Source organism: Myodes glareolus, chromosome 1 (assembly GCF_982192425.1).
Source record: "Myodes glareolus chromosome 1, mMyoGla1.1, whole genome shotgun sequence".
Classification (NCBI taxonomy): Eukaryota; Metazoa; Chordata; class Mammalia; order Rodentia; family Cricetidae; genus Myodes; species Myodes glareolus.
In genome coordinates this window covers 109,917,375-109,940,998 of record NC_142026.1, presented here as the reverse complement: position 1 = coordinate 109,940,998, position 23,624 = coordinate 109,917,375, and the positions used below count along the sequence as shown (strand labels likewise).

The window sequence follows — 23,624 nt, the reverse complement described above, 5'->3', positions numbered from 1 at the left end:
ATATGAAGGCCCGTGAAGTAAGACGCCCCGTTTCCTATCTTTCCAAAGGCTTGAGCATCCTCTCCTCCCGCATGCTCGCTGCTCTCTGCTTCTCGGGGTCTCCTCCACTAAGCAAGACTTTGGAAATGATCTTGACAGGGACCTGGGAGTATGGCTTTTAGATCAACCAAATCAACCCTGTGGGCTTGCAGGTATCACAATCTGATTACCCTCATATCTCCCTCGTATCTGAACACATTGGAAGGCTTTAATGAAATGATCTCTAAGCAACAAATAATAATTTAAAAAAAAAAAACCTGGTTTCTCTTCTGGACACAAGTCATGTCTTCAAGGAAGTTGATGTCTTCTGTCTACCATTTGGTCGCCAAGGGTCTTACTTCCTCCTGGCCATGTTATCATTAAATTTGAAAAAATATTTAAATAATCATAACTATTGTGTAAATAACTTTCTATAACTTAGATGAGAAATTTCTCCACTGGAATTAAAGGCATACAACCACCGCCTGGCAGAACTAGGAGATTTTAAAATTTAAATTAAACATTTGAATTATGCATTACTAAATGTTATCAAAGATTGCTAGAATCTCAAAGCAACCAAACTGACAAACATTTAGTACACTTTAAAGATAGTCTAGAATAAAACTTCATAGTAAAAGGTTCTTAAGAGACTATCACCTTTCTGTTGATGATCGGAACAGACAAGAAATAGTTGGGTTGATAATCTTTTGAGGGTTTTTTTCTCTTCTTTATGTGCTCATTCTTGATGCCTTCATTTTCTTTGCTTCTCTTTGAATTTGTTTGAAGTATGTCAGTGACTAGAGGAAAACAAAGTGAGAAAGTGTCTCACATATTTAAACAAAGATAACCTAGTTTAAAAAGGAAGAAGTCATACAGTATACATAATAAGCAGCAATCATGTATAATTGTCATTTTCAAATGTAAAGCAAGAGTCAGCAAGAATTTCCATAAAGAACAAAATTGTAAATGGTTCGAGCTTTGCAGACCACAGGGTCTGTCTTGCAGCTACCTAACTCTCACAAAACAAATCAAAGGATATAGCTGTGTCCCAATAAAACTTTATTTACAAAAGGAGGCCAGGCAGATTTATACCTTAGGTAGGGCAACACTAACAAGCATTCTCTACTACATGCCAAAGGGTTGTTTTTTTTTCTCATTGTTTTTGTTTTGTTTTTTGAGGAAGGGTCTTGCTATGTAAACCAATATCCCTTCTTAGGCCACCAAGTTCAGGACTATGAGCATGAGCCACTATGTCTGGCATCATGGTTTTTCTACCACTACGAAAGTAGATTGTTGGTTGGTTGGTTTGTATTTGCTTATTTCACCCATTCCCTGTGACCTAACTTCCTTCTGCTAGCCCACTTCCTCCTAGTACAATGTCCCACCACTTCCCAGCAAAACTGGTGACCTAGTACTCAGGCCACTGAGGATATTCATGATCCAAATTGTAGCAAGTGGATCATGTCAGACAGGCTCTAATGTCAACTCATAAATCTTTCCATAGGTTAAAGAGGAGACAATGTGAGCATCAAATTGAATAAAAAAATTTAGTAGTGTGAATTTTATCAGATATGATCAAACCCACCAGTTCATAATGATTCTAAAAAGAAAAAATTAAAACCAGAATTCAGTTACCTCTAGAGAAGTCAGAGAACCATTATTCTAAAAAATAATCACTCATGTGCACATGGTACAATTTTAGACCCATATAGTGTGTTTTAGGTTTTCTGCCTTTAATGCAGTGCCCTGTTGACACAATCCACCTGTGACACTGGGAGCCACTGTCATGCTTTCTCTTGTTTATAGGATCTTCTTGGTATTTACCAAGTTTATCTGAAGAACCAAAACACAGCATCTCTCTGCTTTCTCACTTCCTGACGTCATTTTCCTCCCAACTCTGGAAACACTGTCTGTGTTCCGAAGCACATTTTGCTGTTATTCCATTTGCTTGCTTTCACATGAAAAGATAAAAAGCAAATATTTATATAATCATCTAGTTTACCGATAAAACTGATGACTTGAGGTCACAAAGTGAAAAAAACTTTGGCTGTCTGCCCTGGATCTTTCACCAGATTATTTATAGTAATTTTACTGATTAGCAAAAAGTCATCCATGGAAATATAGCTTGCAAACCCATAAACTTAATTTATTATACTTGTTAATTTTCATAATAACTTTCGTAGACTTTTATTGTGCACTGATAAACTTGATGCCATTGACAAGGGCCATTACTTTCTCAACCACAGATTTTTTTTAACCAAAGCACCACGTGTCATCTTATGTAAATTATTTAATTTCTCCTCAATTCTATTTATTCATTCAAAAACTACAAAGGAGTGAATTAGAAGAGAAATTAATTTAATTTAATTAAATACTCCATCTGTTATTGTGGGTTGATTGTTTCCACACTTGCTCTTAATTAAAATGCTGAGAATAAATTAGAGTTTGTTTTGATGTTTCCTTTCTTGTTACTTAAGAAGATAACAATCTTTCAAGTAGGCTGGGAGTGACTCTGTTCATTGCAATTCCAGCACTTGGGAAGGCTAAGACAGGAAAGCTACTGAGTTCAAGGCCAACCGGGGCTACACCAACCGTCTGAGTCTGAGTTGGCAGCATTCTCTATGATGTTCAGACAAACAAATAATAATAGCCTAATGGGTCAGCCCACCCTGACATCTACTCCATCTATGGCCTGCTGCAGTGCTTGAAGGGACTGGTCCTGTAGAATGATAACCACGGGATGTCTAAGACTCAGGGCAACAACAGGATATCTGAGAGGAGTTTGGTGACGGTCCAGTGATGATGGTGTGCCAGAGGACTTGAACCAGACCAATGACTCACTGCAATGAACATGTTGTGGGTGTGGCTGACTGGACAAAAGGGTCTACTGAGTGACACACAGCAGCACCCAGTGCACTACGATGAGAAAAGAGGTGTTGGAAAGATAGAGGGTCAGGTAGTGTTGTGTATGTGTGTTGTTTTAAATTGATTTGGGAATGGGTGGTTTCTTTGGGGAGGATGCTGCAGGGTGAAGGGAGGGTATGGAGGGACTGGGAGGTGAGCAGGAATGGGGTGCATCATGTGAAACTCCAAAGAATCAATAAAGAATTACATTATAAAAAATAAATAGCCTAGTCTCAGAGCATAGCCATTCATTATGCAGGACACATTACTGTATGCAGCATTTGTCTTCCCAACGAATTATATAAAGGACACAGAACACAATTTATCTCTTTTTAACTGACACAGCATAATCACTGAGATCTGTATATAATAAGATAAATCTTTTCTATACAAAAAAATAGATAATTTTTTGTTTTATATTTTAAATTTTTCAAGATATGCCTTAACTAGTTAATAGATAATAAAATGGTCATTTCTTCTATCTCAAAATCCCCAACAGTTATATTAGAACACTGTGTGAAGAAGCCCGGCATGGTAATGGATGCTTATGTTCCAATGCTTATGAGGGTAGGAGGATCAGAGAAGTTCAGGCCAGTCTTAACTACATAGTGATTATGAAGCTGCTCTGAGGGTCAGGAGACGGTCTCAAAACAGACACACACATGAACAAAATGAATTTTGAAGACATAAAATGGTGTAGGAGGTCCTTCTGTCTGTGTGCTGCTTTTCTTTGTTAATGAATAAAGAAACTGCCTTTACCTGTTGATAAGGCAGAATTTAGGTAAGCAGGGAAAACTGAACTGAATGCTGGGAGAAGGAAGGTGGAGAGAGAGACACCATGGAGCCGCCACCAGAGATAGATGTGCTAAAACTTTGCTGGTAGGCCACGACTTCGTGGTAATGCACAGATTAACGGAGATGGGTTAAATTAAATTGTAAGAGTTAGCCACTAAAAGTTAGAGCTAATGGGCCAAGCAGTGATTTATTCAGTTTTTGTGTGCTTACTTCAGGGCTAAGCTTGCCTGGCGGCCGGGACGAACAAGCAGGCCCTCCTCCTTCAATAAAATAAGGATTAGCAGCTTCTATAAAACTGAATTTCACATTTAGGAAAGCCATGTAACTAGAAACCAACTCTCAAATATTTTCTTTTGAATCTTGATTTAAATGTAGGCTGGAGAGATAGCTCAACAGGTAAGGGTGCTTGCCACCAAGTCTGATAGTCTGAGTTCAATTCCCAGGACCTACACAGAGAAGAGAGAGAACAGATTCCCTCAAGTTGGCCTCTGACCTCCACATGTGTGTTTTGGCATGCACACACTCATACATATACTTATCTACCTATATATATGCAGACATACAAATATATCCACACAAAGAAAAAAGTATAATTTTTAGAATGTTGCTTTATTGTTTAGAATTGATGATCTAGATTACCATAATCAGTGAAACTAAAGCTCTCCCCCATCTCCTGTGGGAAGCAGGCTGGACTATTCCTATCAACAAAATGACTCCCACTCTACAGTCAGTGGCAAAGAACAGCAACACCAAACATTTTCCGGATGCTTCCTGGGTTTCTAGCCAATTGAGCCACAATGTATTCTCTTATAGGGAGAAGAAACCCACAAGTCCTGACGCCCCCCTCACTCAAGCTAGATTTGACTGCTGGAACATGCCTAACCAGCAGCCAAAGGTGTGATCCATTCTGCTGTAGCTCTTCACCATGTATGAGATTTTCTTTCATATATGTACTTATGGTTTACTTATTATCTATCTTTGAGTTCTAGTAAATAACCCTAAGTGATGTGGGATTTCTCTCTGTATGCTGCTTTGGACCTATAGCAGGGCAGAACTTAGCTAGGCAGGGAAAACTAAACTGAATGCTGGGAGAAAGAAGAGAGGAGTCAGGAGAAGCCATGTAGCTCCCCCGCACCCCCCCACACACACACATACACATGTCAGAGACAAACGCCAGTCAGAACTTCACCCGGTGAGCCACAGCCATATGGCAATACACAGATTAATAGAAATGGGTTAAATTAAGATGTAAGAGTTAGCCAATAAGAATCTAGAGCTAATGGGACAAGCAGTGATTTAATTAATACAGTTTCTGTGTGATTATTTCGGGGCTAAGAGGTTGGGAACTAACTAGCGCCCTTCCTATTGCAAGACCTAAGGATATCTTGCATTGTTATATTTGATCACAATACTCAAAAGCATTTAATATTCCTATATATTTCTAATAAACTATCCTCTTGGATAAATACAATTCTCCCTAAAAAAAAAAAAATCAAAACCTATTTCAGTCAACCAGACCCAGAAAAAAAATGTCTTCATGCACACTGAGAGAGATATCATCTCTAAAAGGAGACATCAGCATCTAAAATATCAGGAGAAATGTTTCCTCTGGCAAGGGGTACACTTCCCAGATGTTCTCCTTAGCACTGTTCTCCTTGTGGTTCTCTCAGAGTTGCTGTCAGCAAGAACCTCTAAGCAGTGACCTCTCAGTTCCCACACCCCAAGAAAACCAAGGACCACCAGCTTGTCCCAGCCACGTGGAGTTTTAAGGCTGTTGTCTACACAGCACCAGAAGACTGATTAAGTCTGCAGGGTCATAAACGCAGCAGAAAGCCAAGTAGGTTCACTTCCAGCACCCACATCAGAGGGTTGGCAACTGCCTGTAACTCCAGTTCCAACAAAGCTGACGCCAACTGCAGGTTCCACAGGAACCATACACAAATGCCCAAACCCTCACTCAGTTATATACATATGTATAATTCAAATGTTTAATTTAATTTTTAAAATCTCCTAGTTCTGCCAGGCAGTGGTTGCATGCCGTTAATCCCAGTACTCTGGAGGAAGAGGCAGGTGAATCTCTGAGCTTGCTCGAGGTCAGCCTGGTCAAAGAGTGAGTTTCAGGGAAGCCAGGACTACACACAGAAATCCTGTCTCAAAAAACTAAAAAAGTCTACAAAACAAACAAACAAAACCCCTCCTAGTTCTTATATATTTCACACACACACACACACACACACACACACACACACACAAAAAGACTAGTTAACAGTCTCTAGCTAACAAATTTTCTACCTGTTCCTTTATATTGTAAGGGATGAAAGGCTACTATTAAAAATAAGAGATGGGGGGCCCACTCATCTTTAATCCCAACTCTTGGGAAGCAGAGGCAGGCAGATCTCTGTGCGTTCGAGGACAGCCTTGTCTACGGAAGTTCCAGGCCAGGCAAAGCTGCTACACAGGGAAATCCAGTCTTAAGACACCAGAGAAAAAGATGAGTGGCAGTCAAACAACTGAGAGTTAGTTTTCAAAGTTTTGTATGGTTCTGTGGGGAAAGTGCTTCTTGCTGAAGCATGAGGACCTGCACTTAATCCTGGGCACCACATCAAAGCCAGGCACAGCAGGACATAACTATGACCCCAGGGCTGGGAAGCAGGGACAAGCCTAGAGCTTCCTGCCCAGCCAGCCCAGCTGAATGTGCTAGTCGCAGAATCAGTTAGAGACTATCTCAAAATTAATGTATTAATTAATTAATAAAGGTAGAAAGTGGGTAGAAAGGGATAAAAAGAAACACTGGGGCTGGAGAGGTGGCTCGGCAGTCAAAAGCACTCGCTGCTCTTCCAGAGGTTGGGTTCTGATTCCCAGCACCCACATGGCAGCTCACAACTGTTTGTAACTCCAGTTCCAGGGGATCTGACTCCTTCACACCAATGCACATAAAATAAAGTTAAATAAATTATTTTAAAAATTACAAAAAAGACACTCAATGTCAATTTCTTGCCTCCACAAGCACACATGTGTACCAGCATACACAACTGTATACACACAGAGAAAAGAAAGGCTTTTTTTTCTTTTTGGTTTGTTGAGATAGGCTGGCCTTGAACTCACAGAGATCCACCTGCCTCAGCCTCCCAAGTACTGAGATTAAAGGCGTGCACCTCCACTACCTAGCCAAAAGAAACACTTGTACACTGCTGTATGTTTAGCTCCTTTCTTATACACATTTTGCCTTTTGATCTGTACAGCATCAACATGAGGCAAGCAAGAAGGAACTACAATCTGCCTATTACAGTTAAAGTCTCACACAGTTCAAATGACCAAAATCACACAATAAGAAAATTAATAATCAAAACTGAAGACCCAGTTCTGTTTCTCCCCTTCCCCCACTGGACCCACACATGAACTGAAGCTTAGAATCTGAAACCCATCTTTCCACAGAAGAAATCTTCTACTCTGTGGTTTGGAATACAGCTAACATTCAAATAGCTTTAAAGCTCCTGAGACCTCTAATATCTAAGAGTGCTATAATGCTTCATAGTTAAGAACAGATTTCAGTAGACTGGCCGAAGTCCCATCTTACATATGACTTTTACATTTACCATTGTTCTAGTAAAAACTATACCAAATCCTGCCAAAAAGAAAAGAAGAAAAAAAATCTGCTTGCATCAAGGCCACCCTTCCCAAGGTCCAAGCTAAGCAGAAGCAGCCATTTTTTCCAAAGCATGAAGGAAACACAAGTTCCAAAGCACCGGTCCTTCTTTCTGGTGCATGGCGGTCACTGCTCTCCTCAGTAGTCCTAAGGCCACAGAGGCTACGAAACATTGTTCTTGGGGATTCTGGAAGGATCTCATTAGTCATACCTACTGTAAACTGTTCTGATATATAAACTATGGATAAGATATGGGCAGTCAGATGAACCGACAGCTGGACAGTGAACAGGTTTCATCTCCTGTTCCTGGATCATAGGGACATCTATCACCTTTGCAGAGGACAGAATCCCAGTCGTCATGTATAGTTCTATTTCCACAGTGACATGAAATTTCTATCTTGGTGTTTCCAACAGTATTGGTTACATAAAGTTTGTAGATTGAAGCTCTAAGGGACTGGCTGAATTGATCATGTTTGTCTGGTTCATGGACGGGTGGATGGACACTCTCAGTCTATAGCAAAGTGCCTACATATACCCAAAAGCCATTAACCATTTATTACATGAATGGGTAGGTACCTCTGAAATTGCAGGTGGCTCCAAAGAAATAGAGTCATTATAAACCATAAAGTGATCTGCCAGCTCCAGGCAGAAGTAATCACAAAATGACCTGGCCCAAAATTCTGTGAGCCATTTCTTAATATTATCTATGACAGTTTGGACAACAAAGAGCCAGGTAACTTAGCACTCAAAAGCATGACAAGTATTTAAAATGAAATAAAGATGAAATGCACATCTAAATGTACTGTCCGCTGCTTCTAAATATTTGTTTAAATAATACAGTACTTACTTCCACAATCATCTTGAATATCTACAGTAGCAAACGGCATGTCCGTCAGAGAGTCCACAGTGCTGGCTTCTAATTCCCCTGACACTTTGTCTTTTCTTAACACACTTTTACATTCGTGGGAATTTATTTCTCCTATAACAAACCAGAAAAAGAAACAAAGATTATCCAATTGTTAAACTCCTATCCAGAAACCAAAATACCTCAGCTAAGTGAACAATACATAGCATCCTGCATGAAGAGAGGTTATGACTTGCTCTTTTAGCACAGGCTTGTTTTTAAAGGTGCATTTTGACATTAAACAGTAAGTTTTCAGGGCTGGAGAGATGGCTCCGAGGTTAAGAGCACTGGCTGCTCTTCAGAGGTCCTGCGTTCAGTTCCCAGCAACCACATGGGGGCTTACAGCCATCTGTACTGAGATCTAGTGCCCTCTTCTGTCATGCAGGTGTACATGCAAGCAGAACACTGGGTATTTAATAAATAAATCTTTAACTAAAAAAAAAAAAAGTAAGCTTTCTAAAGCTTTAGTCCTTTTCTGAAGCACAGTGTTTAATCCAGCATAGATGACAACAGAGAAAATCTATAATCTTCCATCTTTAAAGCCACATTTTTTCTCATCTTCTGGCAACAAACAAAGTGTTCACTTGTTTATTGTGTCTTCTCGTGCTCCTTTTCAGTAATGTCATCTATATAGAGGACTTTAAAATGTATCGTTTAATGTCTTTATTAGCATATATTAATTACACATTACAGGTTTCATTATGACATTTCCATACATGAACATAGTGTATTTTGATCATGGTCACACATAGGTAAACACAAGCACACACACACACTTTGCCCTCTCACCTCTTCTCACATTTTGTGTTCTAATCTCCATAAGCTCTAATCTTTTTTTTTCTTCCATAAATTCTTCCACTCCACCATTAAACTTAACACTAGAAATCTAGTTTGGTGTGGAACAATTCTGTATTCTGTCAATTATGTTTTAAATAAATGCTGATTGGTCAGTAGCCAGGCAGGAAGTATAGGTGGGACAACCAGACAGGAAGTAGAGGCAGGTCAAGGAGAACAGGAGTATTCTGGGAAGAAGGAAGCTCTTTCAGCAGTCCTGTCCAGACACCGAAGAAGCAGGATGTGACCTGCCCCACTGAAATGGTACCGAGCCATGTGGCTAACATAGATAGAATAATGGTTATATATGGTTATATATAATATGGTTAATATAAGTTATAAGATCTAACAAGAAGCCTGAGCTAATGGGCCAATCAGTTTATAACTTATGGAGACCTCTGTGTGATTTTCTTTGGGGTTAAACGGTTGTGGGAACCAGGCAGGACAGAAACCTCAACAAAGCAGGCCCCCATGTTACACTAGTTAAAAATACTTGAGGCAGCTTAGTGGGTAAAGGCTCCTGCTGTGAAGGTCTGGCAACCTGAGCTGGATCCCCAGAACCCATGAAGGTAGAGAAAACTGATTCTGATTGTTTCCTGACTTCCATCCATAGGTCACAGCATACATGTCCTCCCACATATGCAAGAGATTGTTCAACACATGGTTCTAAATATGCATTTTTTGAAATTCAGCTATGAGATTCAAATCACCCTCACAGTGTTTTTTTTAATATTTATTTATTTATTATGTATACAATATTCTGTCTGTGTGTATGCCTGCAGGCCAGAAGAGGGCACCAGACCCCATTACAGATGGTTGTGAGCCACCATGTGGTTGCTGGGAATTGAACTCAGGACCTTTGGAAGAGCAGGCAATGCTCTTAACCTCTGAGTCATCTCTCCAGCCCCTACCCTCACAGTGTTTTACACTCCCAAGTCATGCACTAAGTCACTTCACATTTGGTCTTTGTTTTCTTGTTACGGGTGGAACACCCACAATGTCGTGGGTGGAGGGCTAAGGAAAGAAAGACTTCAACTGATAAAGTTAATGCTAAGTTTACCTGTCAGTGGTCTCCCCAGTACAATTATTCACCATACCTCTAGTGACAGACATAAATGTTATTTGGACTGAAGAAAACCCAGGAATACTTACATAATTTTCACCTGGTGTAATCAGTGAAGACCAACCTGCCCTGAAGACTAATAAAAGAAAACATGCATTTTCCTTCTGCTGTAATCCTCTATTTTCAAATGCAATAATTGCAAAACACACTCCATTAAGAATATGGCTTACATGCCTGGAGAGATGGCTCAGGGGTTAAGAGAACTGGCTGCTCTTCCAGAGGATCTGGTTCAGTTCCCAGTACCCACATGACTCAGAGGAATCTGTTAATTCCAGTTCCAGAGGATCCAACACCTTCTCCTGACTTCCAAAAGCACTGCAAACTTCTAGTACACAGACATAAGACACAGCAAATGAGGCAGACGCACAAAATAAAATGATAAATCTGAAGGAAAAGGAGGTGGCTCCTTACAGGGCTAGGGAGATGGCTCAATGGTTAACAGCACTTGTTGCTCTTCCAGAGGGCCTGGGTTCATTTCCCAGTGTCCAGCTCCAAGCACCCACATCTGGAAACTCGCCCACTGCCTGTTAACTCCAGTTCTGGAAATTTCACACTCTCGTCTAGCCTCCTTAGGCACCTGGATACTGCACCATACATACATTCAGGAGCACTTGTGCACATAGACATGTGTATGTACAAACACGCACACATTATAATTAATATTTTAATATAAATGTATACATAATGTGTATGTATATGTATAAACATATATGATATGCATAGATAACATATGCATATACATATATAAAGTGACTTACAGGGTATCAGGGAAATAGTTCAGAAGTATAGTACCTCATATGAACAAGGCCCTAGTTTCAATCTCTGGCACCCCAAAAATCTAAATAAAACCAAAAAAAAAGAATATGGCCTGCAAACTGGGACTCTCCAGGCTGTAATCCTAGTGATTAGAAGACAAGATGGTCTCAACTTCAAGTCCTTCCATAGCCTGAGTTCAATGCCAACCTGAACATCACTGGTCTTGGCTTTAAAAACACAAACTCTAAAAGAAAACAAATTTCTAGCTCCTCTACCTTCTCCTCCAGACAGAAAAGAATTAAAAATAAGGGTGGAACAGTGGCATAGTGCCTTCCTAGCAAAGTGAAAGGCCCCAGTACTTTAAGAAGTGTATGCTATATATTTTAAAATACAATAATAATTCTCATAATAGCTCATAGTTAATATGCACACTAAATTTTTATTACAAATTTTTATTACAACTTGAGTGATTTCTAAAATTATTCACACACACACACACCGCATTTTCTAGATTTAACTAAAAAGATAGTACCTTTCTCACTCATATTCAAGATCAAAAAGACACAAAAGCATTTTCTTAATAATGTTATTTATACAATTCAGACTTTAGGAAGTATGAGTGTGTGGAGGTGTGAACGAGAATGGCCCCATAGGTTCATTCATATATTTGAATGCTTTATCCCCATTGGGTAGAACTGTTTGGAAAGGATTAGAAAGTGTGGGTGTGGTCTTTCTAGAGGAGATGCACCACCAGGAGTGGCTTTTAGGTTCCAAAACCCATGCCATGGTATTCCCAATTAGGACGCTCTCTCACTCACTCGCTCTCGTTCTCTCTCACACACTCACTCTCTCCCTTTCTTTTTCTCTCCCTTCTTCTCTCCCTCCCTCTCTCCCTAAGTCTCTCTGTCTCATGGCTGTCTGGACATAAAAGCTCTCAGCTACTGCTCCAGTGCCATGCATGCACGCCTGCCTGCTGCCATGCTCCCTGAGACGACGGTGCCATGCACACCTGCCTGTTGTTATGTTCCCTGAGATGACAGTGCCATGCACGCCTGCCTGCTGCCATGTTCCCTGAGATGATGGTCATGGATTATTCAGCCCATGAAACCATAAACAAGGCCCCCAATTAAATGTTCTCTTTTATAAGCTGCTTCTTACAGCAACAGAAAATTAACTAAGACAAAGTGTCTGGTACATATATGTTCAACAAATTTTAGGTTACTATAAGTCTCCTCACAAGCTCAGAGTACTTGAAAATCATGAGAATAAGTCGAATGTTAGCTTTCTGTGTATATAGTAGCATTTTAGAAACAAAAATGCAGTTTAGATTTAAAAGTTCGAAGAGATCAGTATGGATCTTGAATTTTCACAGGCAGCTCCATGTAAAGGACCATCACCAACCAGGCAGCTTATACACACACATACACACACACACACACACACACACACAAACTTTCAACAAAAGAGCAGCACTTGAAAGCCAGGCACGGGAGTACACACATGCCTCTAATCCCAGCACACAGAAGAACACTGAGCTCTTCAAAGTCAACCTGGGCTACAGACTAAGACTGCAACTCAAAATAACAATATCAATAGTAAAGAATTTTTAAAGTGCTTATACAATTAAACATATTACCTATACACTATTATCCAAAACATACACGAAGACTGAATAGAAATTAGAATACAATTAAACATATCACCTATCAACTACTATCCATAACATATGAAGACTGCATAGAAATTAAAATGAAAGAAGTATATAAACCCAACTACGACTCTCCTAATTTTTTTCTCAATCCAAGCATTTAGTGACAGGAAACAGTCCCAGTATGATCATACCATGTCAATACTATTTCCTCAGTCCATGTGTTACATGGAAAGTTTCTGACTCACGATGGCTTCAAATACAACCTTTCAACCCCATGATGGTGCAAAAGTTGGCCATCATATCTACTACTGTGACTGAAGGGCAGCTCTCAGAGCCAAGGAGGCAGGGCATGGGACAGGTTCAGGCTCTCAGAGCCAAAGAGGCAGGGTGTGGGGTGGGTTCAGGCTCTCAGACAAGAAGGCAGGGCATAGAACGGATTCAGGCTCTCAGAGTCAAGGAGGCAGGGCGTGGGGTGGGTTCAGGCTCTCAGAGCCAAGGAGACAGGGTGTGGGGTGGGTTCAGGCTCTCAAGCAAGGAGACAGGGTGTGGGGTGGGTTCAGGCTCTCAGACAAGAAGGCAGGGTGTGGGGTGGGTTCAGGCTCTCAGAGCCAAGGAGGCAATGCATGGGATGGGCTCAGGATCTCAGACAAGGAGACAGGGTGTGGGATGGGTTTAGGATCTCAGAGATAAGAAGGCAAGGCATAGGCTCTCAGAGCCAAGGAAGCAGAGCATGGAGTGAGTTCAGAATCTCAGAGCCAAAAAGGCAAGGCATGGGGTTGGTTCAGGATCTCAGAGCCAAGGAAGCAGGGCGTAGGATGGGTTCAGGATCTCAGGCAAGGAGGCAGGGTGTGGGGTGGGTTCAGAATTGCAGAGACAAGGAGGCAGGGTGTGGGGTGGGTTCAGAATTGCAGAGACAAGGAGGCAGGGTGTGGGGTGGGTTCAGAATTGCAGAGACAAGGAGGCAGGGTGTGGGGTGGGTTCAGGATCACAGAGACAAGGAAGCAGGGAATGACATGGCTTCAGGCTCTCAGAGACAAGGAGGTAGGACATGGCAGGGTTCAGAATCACAGAGACAGAGAGGCAGGGTGTGGGGTGGGTTCAGTCTCCAGAACCCAGAGTCTGAGGGATGTGGTCAAAATCTTGTTTTCTCTGTTCAACTTTCCTTCCTGACAGCTATTCAGGAAAGCAGTGAACATTCATTAGAAATGTTCAAATTTTGGATGTTGACTCTTCCCAGACTAGGGACATAAGGTATGGTCCCCTCTTGTGATGTTGGAAGGAGTCCCAGCTTCCAGGAAGCCCCATGATCTTGAGATAAAAGACCCAATACTCTAGACGGGACTGTGTTGCTAAGCAATGATGTTCAGCAGGCCAGGTATATTCTAAGGCCTATTTTCCCCTAACCAGTATTTGCCACTTGACAATGAACACTTACAGCACAGATTCTTGGCAATATACAAAACAGAGGAAACTGGCTTCTGGGTTGTAACACATTCTGAAGGCAAAGAGAATAATTAAAATAGCATGGTGAATTAAGTCATTCTTTAAGAAGTCCTTGATTGAGTTTAATTTTTAGTATCTCATAAGATCAATTAAGCATCCCTACCAAGGAAGCAAAGCAGATGCTAAGAGAGTCACTTGATGAAGCCAAGAGAAGACTCTCACAGCAGCCCCAAACCCATCAGGATCTGGATCCCACCCCTAAGCCAATCAGACCAGGTCTACAGTGGGGTAGACCAAGTCAGCCTCCACGATTCTTTAAAAGTTTCCGGGTGATTCTACTGTGCAAGGGAAGCTGGAAAGCCACTGCCAAAACTCTCACTTTTCCTATCCCTTGACCCTCCTCTAAATGATGGATTTCAATAAAAAGTAGGATCAATCACAAAGTAAAAAGGCCACTAAGGGTGCCAGCAATCCAGCCTCCTTCCAAGTACCTAGAGATCCCTTTGGCCACACCAGAAGAATATGACTCTATTGCTCTCCACTTGTCTGTCCTCTCCTTGAGATTCTAAACCAAAGTGACCAAACAACCTACCGCTTTAATCAGGACACTTGGTCAAAGTGGGAACTTCCAACAATTATCAGCAAACATGGTCCCCTCCTCTCTGCTCCTTCAGTGTCCCTTTCATTCTTTCACTCATAGCATGGAGCCAGCTCGCCGCAGGTAATCTACAAATTTTTACTGAATGACTGCACAAAGTACACACCTGGGAGTGGTTCCTAATTCACTGTAGTGCAGCCGTCTTGATACCCATGAAAAACAATGGTCTTTAACAGCAGCCTTTGAACATGGCAGGCTCCCTCATTTCCACAGAATGAATAAAGGGCACAAAAATAAACACTAAGAAATGGGATGGGGGAATGCAGCTTAGCCAGAGTGCTTGCCTAACATGCCTGGCCCTGGGGTCAATCCCACACACCAAAACCAAACCTAGGAACTAACCAATACAAGAAAAAAAAAATGGAGACATAATATGATTTACTCTATAGCATTCTCCATCTTTTGTCTGTGTGTATGTTTGCTTTCTTGGTGTTGGTTTTGCATTTTTTGAGACAAGGTCTCCTAAACTCTAAGCAGGCCTCAAACTCACCATGTAGCTAAGAATGATCTTGAACTTGAATTTTCTCACCCCAGCCTCTTAGGAATTACAGTGGTACACAACAATACCCACCTACCTGTCAATCATTTTACAAAAAATACATTAAACTCAAAAGCAATAATATATCAAAACTGACAAAAGAACTTAAAAGACAAACTATCCTCCATTTCTAGAGAATAGAATTATTGCAGATAAGACTCATTAACTCCAAAATGAGAATGCCACTTATGATTCTTTTTTTTTCTTTTATTCTTTATGACACTGGAATTATAGCTTTAATTTTGAGGTTAGCAAATTATTGGGTTCTACTATGGCATCTTCATACATAGGTATTGTTGTCCTTTGCTCATAATGGTTCACCTGCCCACCTCCAGCTGCTTCCCCATCTTCCTCAAGTTAGCCCCTTCTCTTTCCTGTTACATAGGTTTCATTAGTCTTCACTGTCTAGCACCTTCAGAATCCCTTCCTCCCCATCACAACCTCCTCTCTGGTTCCACGACCTACAAGCACACATATATAAATACTTACATATATCTACATATATAATTTTAATTTATCTCCCACACATGAGAGAAAACATACAGTTATTTTCTGAGCCTCATTGATTTCTCTTAAGATAATTAAAGTTTCCAGTTGCATCTATATTTCTACAACTGTCAAGACTTATTTTTCCTTACAACTGCAAAAATTCTGTCTTATGGAATTCTGGGGACTCTAAATGTACCACATTCTTTTCCCCATTCATCTATTGATGGGCATCTAGGCTAGTGCCGGTACCTGACTACCCTGAAGAGTGCAGAAGTAAGCATGGACGTGCAGGTATCCCACAGCTAACTAACTTAAGCATCCTTTGAGCACATACCCAGGAGTGGCATAGCTGGGCCAGACAGTAGTTATATTTTCAGATATCTGAGGAACCTCTGTGCTGATTTCCACAGTATGACACAAGTTCACCTTGCCATAGGCAGTGAATAAGGTTCATCTTTTCCCACCTCCTAGCTTTTGTTTGTTTGCCTTAGAGCACCATCTTTCTATATACCTCAGGCTGGCCTCGAACTGGAAATTATCACGCCTTAGCTACCGAGTGTTGGTGTCTGTGTCACTTATCTGTCTCACACGTCTCAAAAGAAGTGAAGATCACTCCACAGAAACATACTTCTCAAACTAATTTTAGGAAGCCTTGGTCCAGGTTGTAAGTGCTAGGATCTGGGCAAAGGTTAAGAGATATAATTACACACATCCATCACAACTACACTTCCTTTTACATAGATGCAAAGACTTTGCTTTGGAAAAAACTGCCTTAAAACAGTTGGTCCTTAAGCATGTAAACAATAAATTCATTGTTTTGACTGCTATGATGTTGTTTAAATATGCTGGGCCTGGCACATAAAAGCAGCCCCAGGTATTTGGGGGGCTGAGACAGGACTGTAAATTCAAAAGAACTTTATACAACTAACTTAGTGAGATTTTTGTCTCAAATTAAAAGTTAATGAAGCCTGGGATATACCATCATGGGACAGTCCTTGTTTGCTGTGTACCAGGCTGAGATTCAACTCTACAAAGCAAATAAAGAAATGAAGTCACATAGGCCAGGTATGTTGAGTCACACCTGCAATCCCAGCACTTGGCGGGCAAAGGCAGGAGGATGGGCTGCCCTTAGCCTGAGCTAAATGGCACAAAGCATTTTAAAAAGTCACCCAAAATTTGATCTGTCATTAATTAAAACAAAATTTATCTTTTGCACAAAGCCAAATAAATACAGGGGTAGATGTTACACTAATAACAAACATGAATAGAAACTGGAAACTAGCATTACTAATACTAACCAACATTCAAACAGGTAATTTAGGGAGGGCACACTCAATTAGAAGCACTTCGGAAAGTAACTCAATTTATACAACTATGCTATCAGGGAAAACTATTCTTACACCAGCCAGATAGTTTAGTAACTTGCCCAGGAGGACATAGATTCAGGAACTGCCATCTGGATCAAGTGACTCTGTCACATGAACCACAATTTCCAGAATCAACAATGCCCTGTGCCCTTATTGTATACCGGCTGCAGTATTGTAAACTGAGGCAGATCTTTCAGAAAGCAATGTGCCAATAGATCAGGGGCAAGAAGAGAGTCGAAAATCTGGGTTTCCATCATATACACTCAAACAAGACTCCTCACAACCTTGCTTGAAGAAAAAACACAAGGGTGGGGGGGAGGGGCAACATAAATGTCAAAGAGATAAACGCTGCATGCTCATTCTGGAGACTCTGGTGACCGACAGTAACAGTTATGAGGGACAAGTGTAACAAGGGAAAGGTGACTCAAAAACAACAACAACAAAAAAAAAAACCCAGATATATGGGGGCTGCAGAACTGGCTCCGAGGTTAAGAGCATTGGCGGCTCTTCCAAAGGTCCTGAGTTCAATTCCCAGCAACCATATGGTGACTCACAACCATCTACAGTGAGATCTGGTGTCCTCTTCTGGCCTGCAGGCATACATGTATAAATAAATAAATCTTACAAAGCAAAAAAACAATATGTGGTGAAGGGTCTAGCTCTTGTAGACTTAGTGTGCACAAAGCCCTAGGTTTGCTCCCCAGCATTACAAAAATAAACATAAGATTAATTAAAAGGCTGGGGAGAAACTGCATGCTCTCGAGATCTACAGTTAGAAAAAAGGAAGACTAATGGCTGAAAAGTACTTCTGAAGGCTAAGCGCTGTCCCACTGCTGTACTAAAGTGTTTTTAAATTGAATATCTCTTTTATAAGAAAAACCATGAACATGTATATTTAAAGTGTCTCCTAAAACCAAACACCTACACTCAAATATTCAACTCATAGGTCCACTTCCGCCAATGGGATCATCAAAGTCAGGCGGACAGAAAACATAAAGACAGACTGCCTAAGTCGTACAAAACAGGCTTCATATCTGAACAATGATACACAGCCCCAGTAAGCAGGGCTCTCTTCTAATCCCTGAGCTAAAAAGCTGTAGAAAGGGCCTGTCTTTCACTGTGGTCTGGCTACTTCGATTTAGCTAAGTGCAGCAGCATAGCAGGTCTCCAGAAATGTTTAAACTTCAAGCTTCCCTTTCCTCATCACTAAAAGGGAGCAATCTAAATTATTAAGGAGAAATTGTCAAAGCAACACTACCTGCAGGAAGGTATTTCGACAAGCACTTTAAGCTTTGTTACTATATGAAAAAGACAAAAGCCATGCTAACAGCATCCTAAACTTCAAAGCCACACCGTGTAAATGGGCGGGAAGAGTCCTCCCTCCTTCCGTCTCTTCCCTATTAACCACGCCCCTGCACCTCATTTTAAAAAAAAAATCATCTCAAGCAACGACACTTTGGCATCTCCCCACAACATATGGATCTTTCCACTCACATGAAAGTTATAAACACATTTACACTATTTACCTAATTTATATTTACATATTTAGCATGTTTGTACAACGTATTTTAATATTCTTATGTTCTATATACGTTTAGGATATAACGATCTTGATGAGCACCTTTTTCCCCCTAATTACTTTTTAGTTCCTTTCAAAGTTCAGCCCCTAATTCCTACCCAAATCATAGCAAAAGCTGAGCCAAGCTGAAGTCCATTCTGGGTACCAGTAGATTGGTGCTAGCTTTAAAGAGCTCGTTTCCAAACCTCAAATAAAACACTAAATGATACAAAATGGTGTTCAGACATTTCTATTTGCCATAAAAATAAAATGAAGATTTTGGGTTTTTTTTTTCCTTGGTTTTGTTTACTGCCCCAACCCAGTAGGAAGGGGTGTGTTGCAAAAACTTTGGGCCATGGGTCACGAGATCCGAAGAGATTTAAAAAAAAAAAAACCTACGGACTCGTGGGATCACACCCCTCGCCACCCGCGGTGTGGAGAGGTGCATCCAGACGCACCCGGGCAAGCACATCGCCCTGACCACGGGAGTGCACCAGGCTGCAGGGTCAGCACAGAGTCGGGCTGCAGGAGGAGGGGAACGCGAGGGGCGTGAGGCTGCGAGAGGCCTGGGAGGCGGAGCAGGGTGGCGAGCCCGCCCCACGGCAGAGGCGGCCCGGGGCGCGCAGGGCGGTGCGCTCGCTCTCACCCGCAGCGGGGCGCTCCATGGTCGCGGCGCGGAGGAGACGAAGGCGGAGACCCGGGGGGCGCGGGGCGGCGGGGGCGCTGGCCGCAGCGGCCAGGCCTGCGGAGGCGCGGAGCCCCGCAAGGCGCAGCATCCCCGGCGCCCGCCGCTTCGGGAGGAGCCGGAAGGGGCCGACCCGGCGGGGCGCGGGAACCCGGATTGGGGCCCCGGCTCGGGAGGCGGGGCCGTCCCCGGGGCCGCGCTGGGCTCCGACCTCTGGCAGCCCTCCGTGATTTCCTGCGGCGCGGCCCTTCCCGTCCCACGCTTCGAGGGGCGAGATTGGGACCGGCTGAAAGCATTCCTTGGCCTGCTGTCTCTTGAGAACCCGAGTGTTTGGTTTAGCCTGGAGCTTTGAAAACAGTTCTGATTGCAAAATATGTGGGAAGAGTGAAATGTACAAGGTCTTGTACGCCGATATGATGAGACGCTTTATTTAGTTTGCTTTACCCCTCCCCCCCAAAAAAAGAAGGAAAGAAAAGCCAAATTGGGACTCAGTCTGAATTTTTTTAAAACAGCAGTTTAATAGCTACAAGTTGGAATAGCTAGATAACTGGAAATCATCTACTGAGTTTTGCACAACAGGTTCCTCCGTATCTGAGTAAAATAGAAGAGAAAGCAATTTCTAAAAAAATAAAGTAAGATAGGAATACTTTTTGCTTTTTTACAGACTACAACTGGTTTTTCCCAGCTAGGGGCAAATGGTGGCGTTTGGGGGTTTGGTTTCGGTGTTGGGGGTTGGTTGGTTTTGGGCTGGGCGTTGTTGCAAGCAAGCAGTTAAGCGTAGTTGATAGAGCAAATGTTATATTTTATCATGCTGAGGGTCATCACACAAGGTTCATACTCCAAATTCCCAACTACGGTCCTAAGCTTATCTACCCAAATCTGCTCACCTGTAGGTCTTAGCTGAAGGTCAGGTCCAATCTCTAACAGAATGTCTCTGATTCGTGGGTGGGTCAGGATCCTGGGGGAGACTCTCCAGCCGCAGGGCAAATCAAGGTGGGGTGTCTCCAAATATGCAGAGCAGAGCAGAGCAGAGCATTGCTCTTGGTCTCTGCTTAAATACTCTCCAGTGGGCGGTTTGGCATTCTAGTTGTGTGTCTGGTTGTCTTGAGTCAGTGATATCACTGAACTTTGGTTATTAGATGAACTTCCTAAGCAATGTTTCCATGTATAAAGGGCATTTTTTTTTTTACTATGCTCGTTACAGGGTTCTGTGTAATGTTTTCCTCTTTTGTGTTTTTGAGGGACCCACTACCCGGCTCATAAATAAATCCCACATAGAGGCTTATTCTTAGTTCTGAATGCCCGGCCTTAGCTTGGTTTATTTCTTTTTTTAATATTTATTTATTTATTTATTTATTTATTTATTATGTATACAATATTCTGCAGGCCAGAAGAAGGCACCTCATTACAGATGGTTGTGAGCCACCATGTGGTTGCTGGGAACTGAACTCAGGACCTTTGGAAAAACAGGCAATGCTCTTAACCACTGAGCCATCTCTCCAGCCCTGCTTGGTTTATTTCTTGCCCGCTTTTCTAACTTATATTATCCCAACTACCTTTTGCCTCTGGGCTTTTATCTTTCTCTGTTTCTGTAGACCTTTCTTTCCTTCTTTCTCCGTGGCTTGCAGTGTAGCTGACCCCTGATGTCCAGATCTCCCTGTTCTCTCCGCCTGCCAGTTCCACCTATCCCTGCTCTGGCTCGCTATTGGCCAATCAGCTCTTTATTAGACCACCAGGTGTTTGAAACAGGCAAAGAATCACAGCTTCACAGAGTTAAATGCAGCATAAACAAAAGCAACAAACCTGGAAATAATATTCCCCAACAACTGGGGTTGTCTGTTTCAATTCAAGAAAACAGGATGCTGTAGTGTCAACAACAAGTTGATCCAGCCCACTTGGAGAACACTTTACCTATTATGAATATATTCTAGAATGGACATGAAAACAAAGAAGACCCCCACATAACTATAGCAACTGACACAAGTTGTCTTAGTGAGACACCCTTCGTCACCAAACTCCAGAATTGTGTAGCTGGAGTTTGAGACCAACCTGGGGGTGCATAGCAAATTTTAGGTCAGCTTGACCTATATAGTGAGACCCTGCTTTAAAAAAACAATAATTATAAGTTGACATGAAGCCGGGCGGTGGTGACGCACGCCTTTAATCCCAGTACTTGGGAGGCAGAGGCAGGCGGATTTCTGTGAGTTTGAGGCCAGCGTGGTCTACAAGAGCAAGTTCCAGGACAGGTTCCAAAGCTACATACAGAGAAACCCTGTCTTGAAAAACCAAAAAAAAAAAAAAAAAGTTGACATGAAGACATGAAGACCACACACTGGAAAACCTGAAAGGGGATTACTATGACCTCTAACTGTCTGTTTTCCATACCTGTAGCACCAAGAAGCTGGTAAAGAAATGCAGAATTTTTTACTTTGTTTACGGTGCCAGCCCGTGCATTTAAGATAGTGGGTTGTTTTTTTTTTGTTTGTTTGTTTGTTTTTTTTTTGAGCAGATTATCTAATCATAGAGAAGAACCAAAAATAAGTAAGGGAGGTTGAGGCAGGAGAATCTTAAATTCAAAGTCCGGCCAAGACTACATGGGGAGTTCAAGATCACCTGGGCTGGGTAGGTTAGGGACTATGCCATAAGGATCACTTGGAGCTGAAATCTATTTAGAAGTCACAGATAGGAAAATGAGCCTTTGCCTTTCCCTCTTCTGCCGGGAAGTAGAACATACATTTCTCTTAGTAAGGATTTATTTTTTCCATTTTAGAGGTATATTTATGTGACTGGAGAGTCGGGACAACAGACTGAAACAGCAAAATTAACATGCAAAAGAAGCCAGAAGCCAGTTTGCAAAGACTAGAGCCCCCGCCTCATCCTGCCACAAGGTTGTATGTAACAAACCACATAATCCAGAAAAAAAAAATGCTATACAAACCTGAGAGAAGTGGGTGCTGGACCTCATGTGTAGTCTGACGCTTTGGGGTTTCTTTCCTTGACTCACAAGCCCACTGCTTTATTTCCCAGTGTTTCTATTTCTGACCCTGTATCTGTGGTGCAATTCTTAGACTTGTGATGTAACTTCTAACAATGGGGTTGGGACACCAACCCAGCCATAAAACCTTTGACCTATAGATTGTAATCTGTCCTGCCCGCAAAATGTGCTGGGACAATGGAGGGTCAGAATGTGTGGGAGAGACTAACAATAACTAATCTAATTTGAGGTCCATACCAAGAAAGGGAGCCCATGTTTGAAACTGCCTGAATGACCAGGAATCGGGGGACTGGATATCTCAGAGACCTAGGATAGAAGAAAAAAAAAATGAAAAAAGGAAAGATTCTTAACGATATTCTGCTATATTCATAGATCTGGTACCTAACCCAGTCATCATCAGAGAGCAGCTTCCTCAAACAGCTCATGAGAGCTGATGCAGAGACCCACAGTCAATCATTAGGCAGAGAGGGGAGGGGAGAAGACTTGTAGGAAGCAGAGTGGTCAAGTACCGCAGGAAAACATGGCCCACAGAATCAACTAAGCCGGGAGCAGGGTTTAGAGGACTCACAGAGACTAAAGCAGCAATCACAGAGCCTGCGTTGGTCTGTCGTAGGTCCTCTGCAAATACGTTATGGTTGTTAGCTTGGTGTTTTTGTGGGTCTCCTAACAGTGGGGGTGGGGGTGTCTCTGACTCTTTCACCTATTCTTGGGACCCTTTTCTCCTCCGGGGTTGCCTCTCCTGGTACTGATAGGAGAGTTTGTGCCTAGTCTTATTGTTATACCCTGGGAAGCCTGGTCATTTCTGAAGGGAAGAGGAATGGATCTGAGAGAGAGGAGGGGGAGGGGGCTGTAAACCCCTCAAGGCTTGTGAGTGGCCATGCTCTTTCCCAGGTTATTCTAAGGGTCTTAATGGCTGGTTGCAGGGCCTCAAGACCTAGGCAGCCAGGTTCAACTCTACAGAAAAAAAGCCCAAGATCAGGCCATGGAATCCCACAAATTCCAGGTCACCCAGAGAGCTCCATCCCCCCCCCCCAAAGAAACCCTTTATAAAGCCTGCCTCCTGCTCAGGCTTTGATGCTTCTCTCCCAAGCACAGGCTGCCACCTTCGACAGCCTTGTGTCTTTCCCAATAAATTGCTTGTGTGAGGTTTGTTGTGTGTTGTGATTCTGTGGTATTCCTTTGCTCCTGACTGCCCAAATACCTTTCCCTTTAGAACTGTAACACTTCCGGGGAAGAGAGGGAGGTGTTGAATGAAAATGG

General features: G+C 42.2%; 1 protein-coding gene across 6 annotated transcripts in view; it reads right to left on the bottom strand.

Moving 5' to 3' along the window:
- Akap7 (A-kinase anchoring protein 7) overlaps positions 1-20,407 on the bottom strand; it is a 133,853-nt gene extending 113,446 nt beyond the window's left edge. For 4 of the 6 annotated variants that reach the window (XM_085689435.2, XM_085689445.2, XM_085689441.2 and 1 more), the window contains exons 1-3: positions 19,331-19,468; positions 8,211-8,342; positions 676-815 (exon numbers count right to left, since the gene is read on the bottom strand). In XM_085689435.2, coding sequence (XP_085545561.2) covers positions 676-815; positions 8,211-8,342; positions 19,331-19,460 — 402 coding nt within the window. In that variant the 5' untranslated portion in view covers positions 19,461-19,468. Of the gene's footprint in view, positions 1-675; positions 816-8,210; positions 8,343-14,066; positions 14,086-19,330; positions 19,469-20,256 lie in introns of those variants that run through there. The other 2 variants (XM_085689451.2, XM_048425256.3) reach the window with 2 other exon arrangements.
- Positions 20,408-23,624: the final 3,217 nt, after the last annotated feature.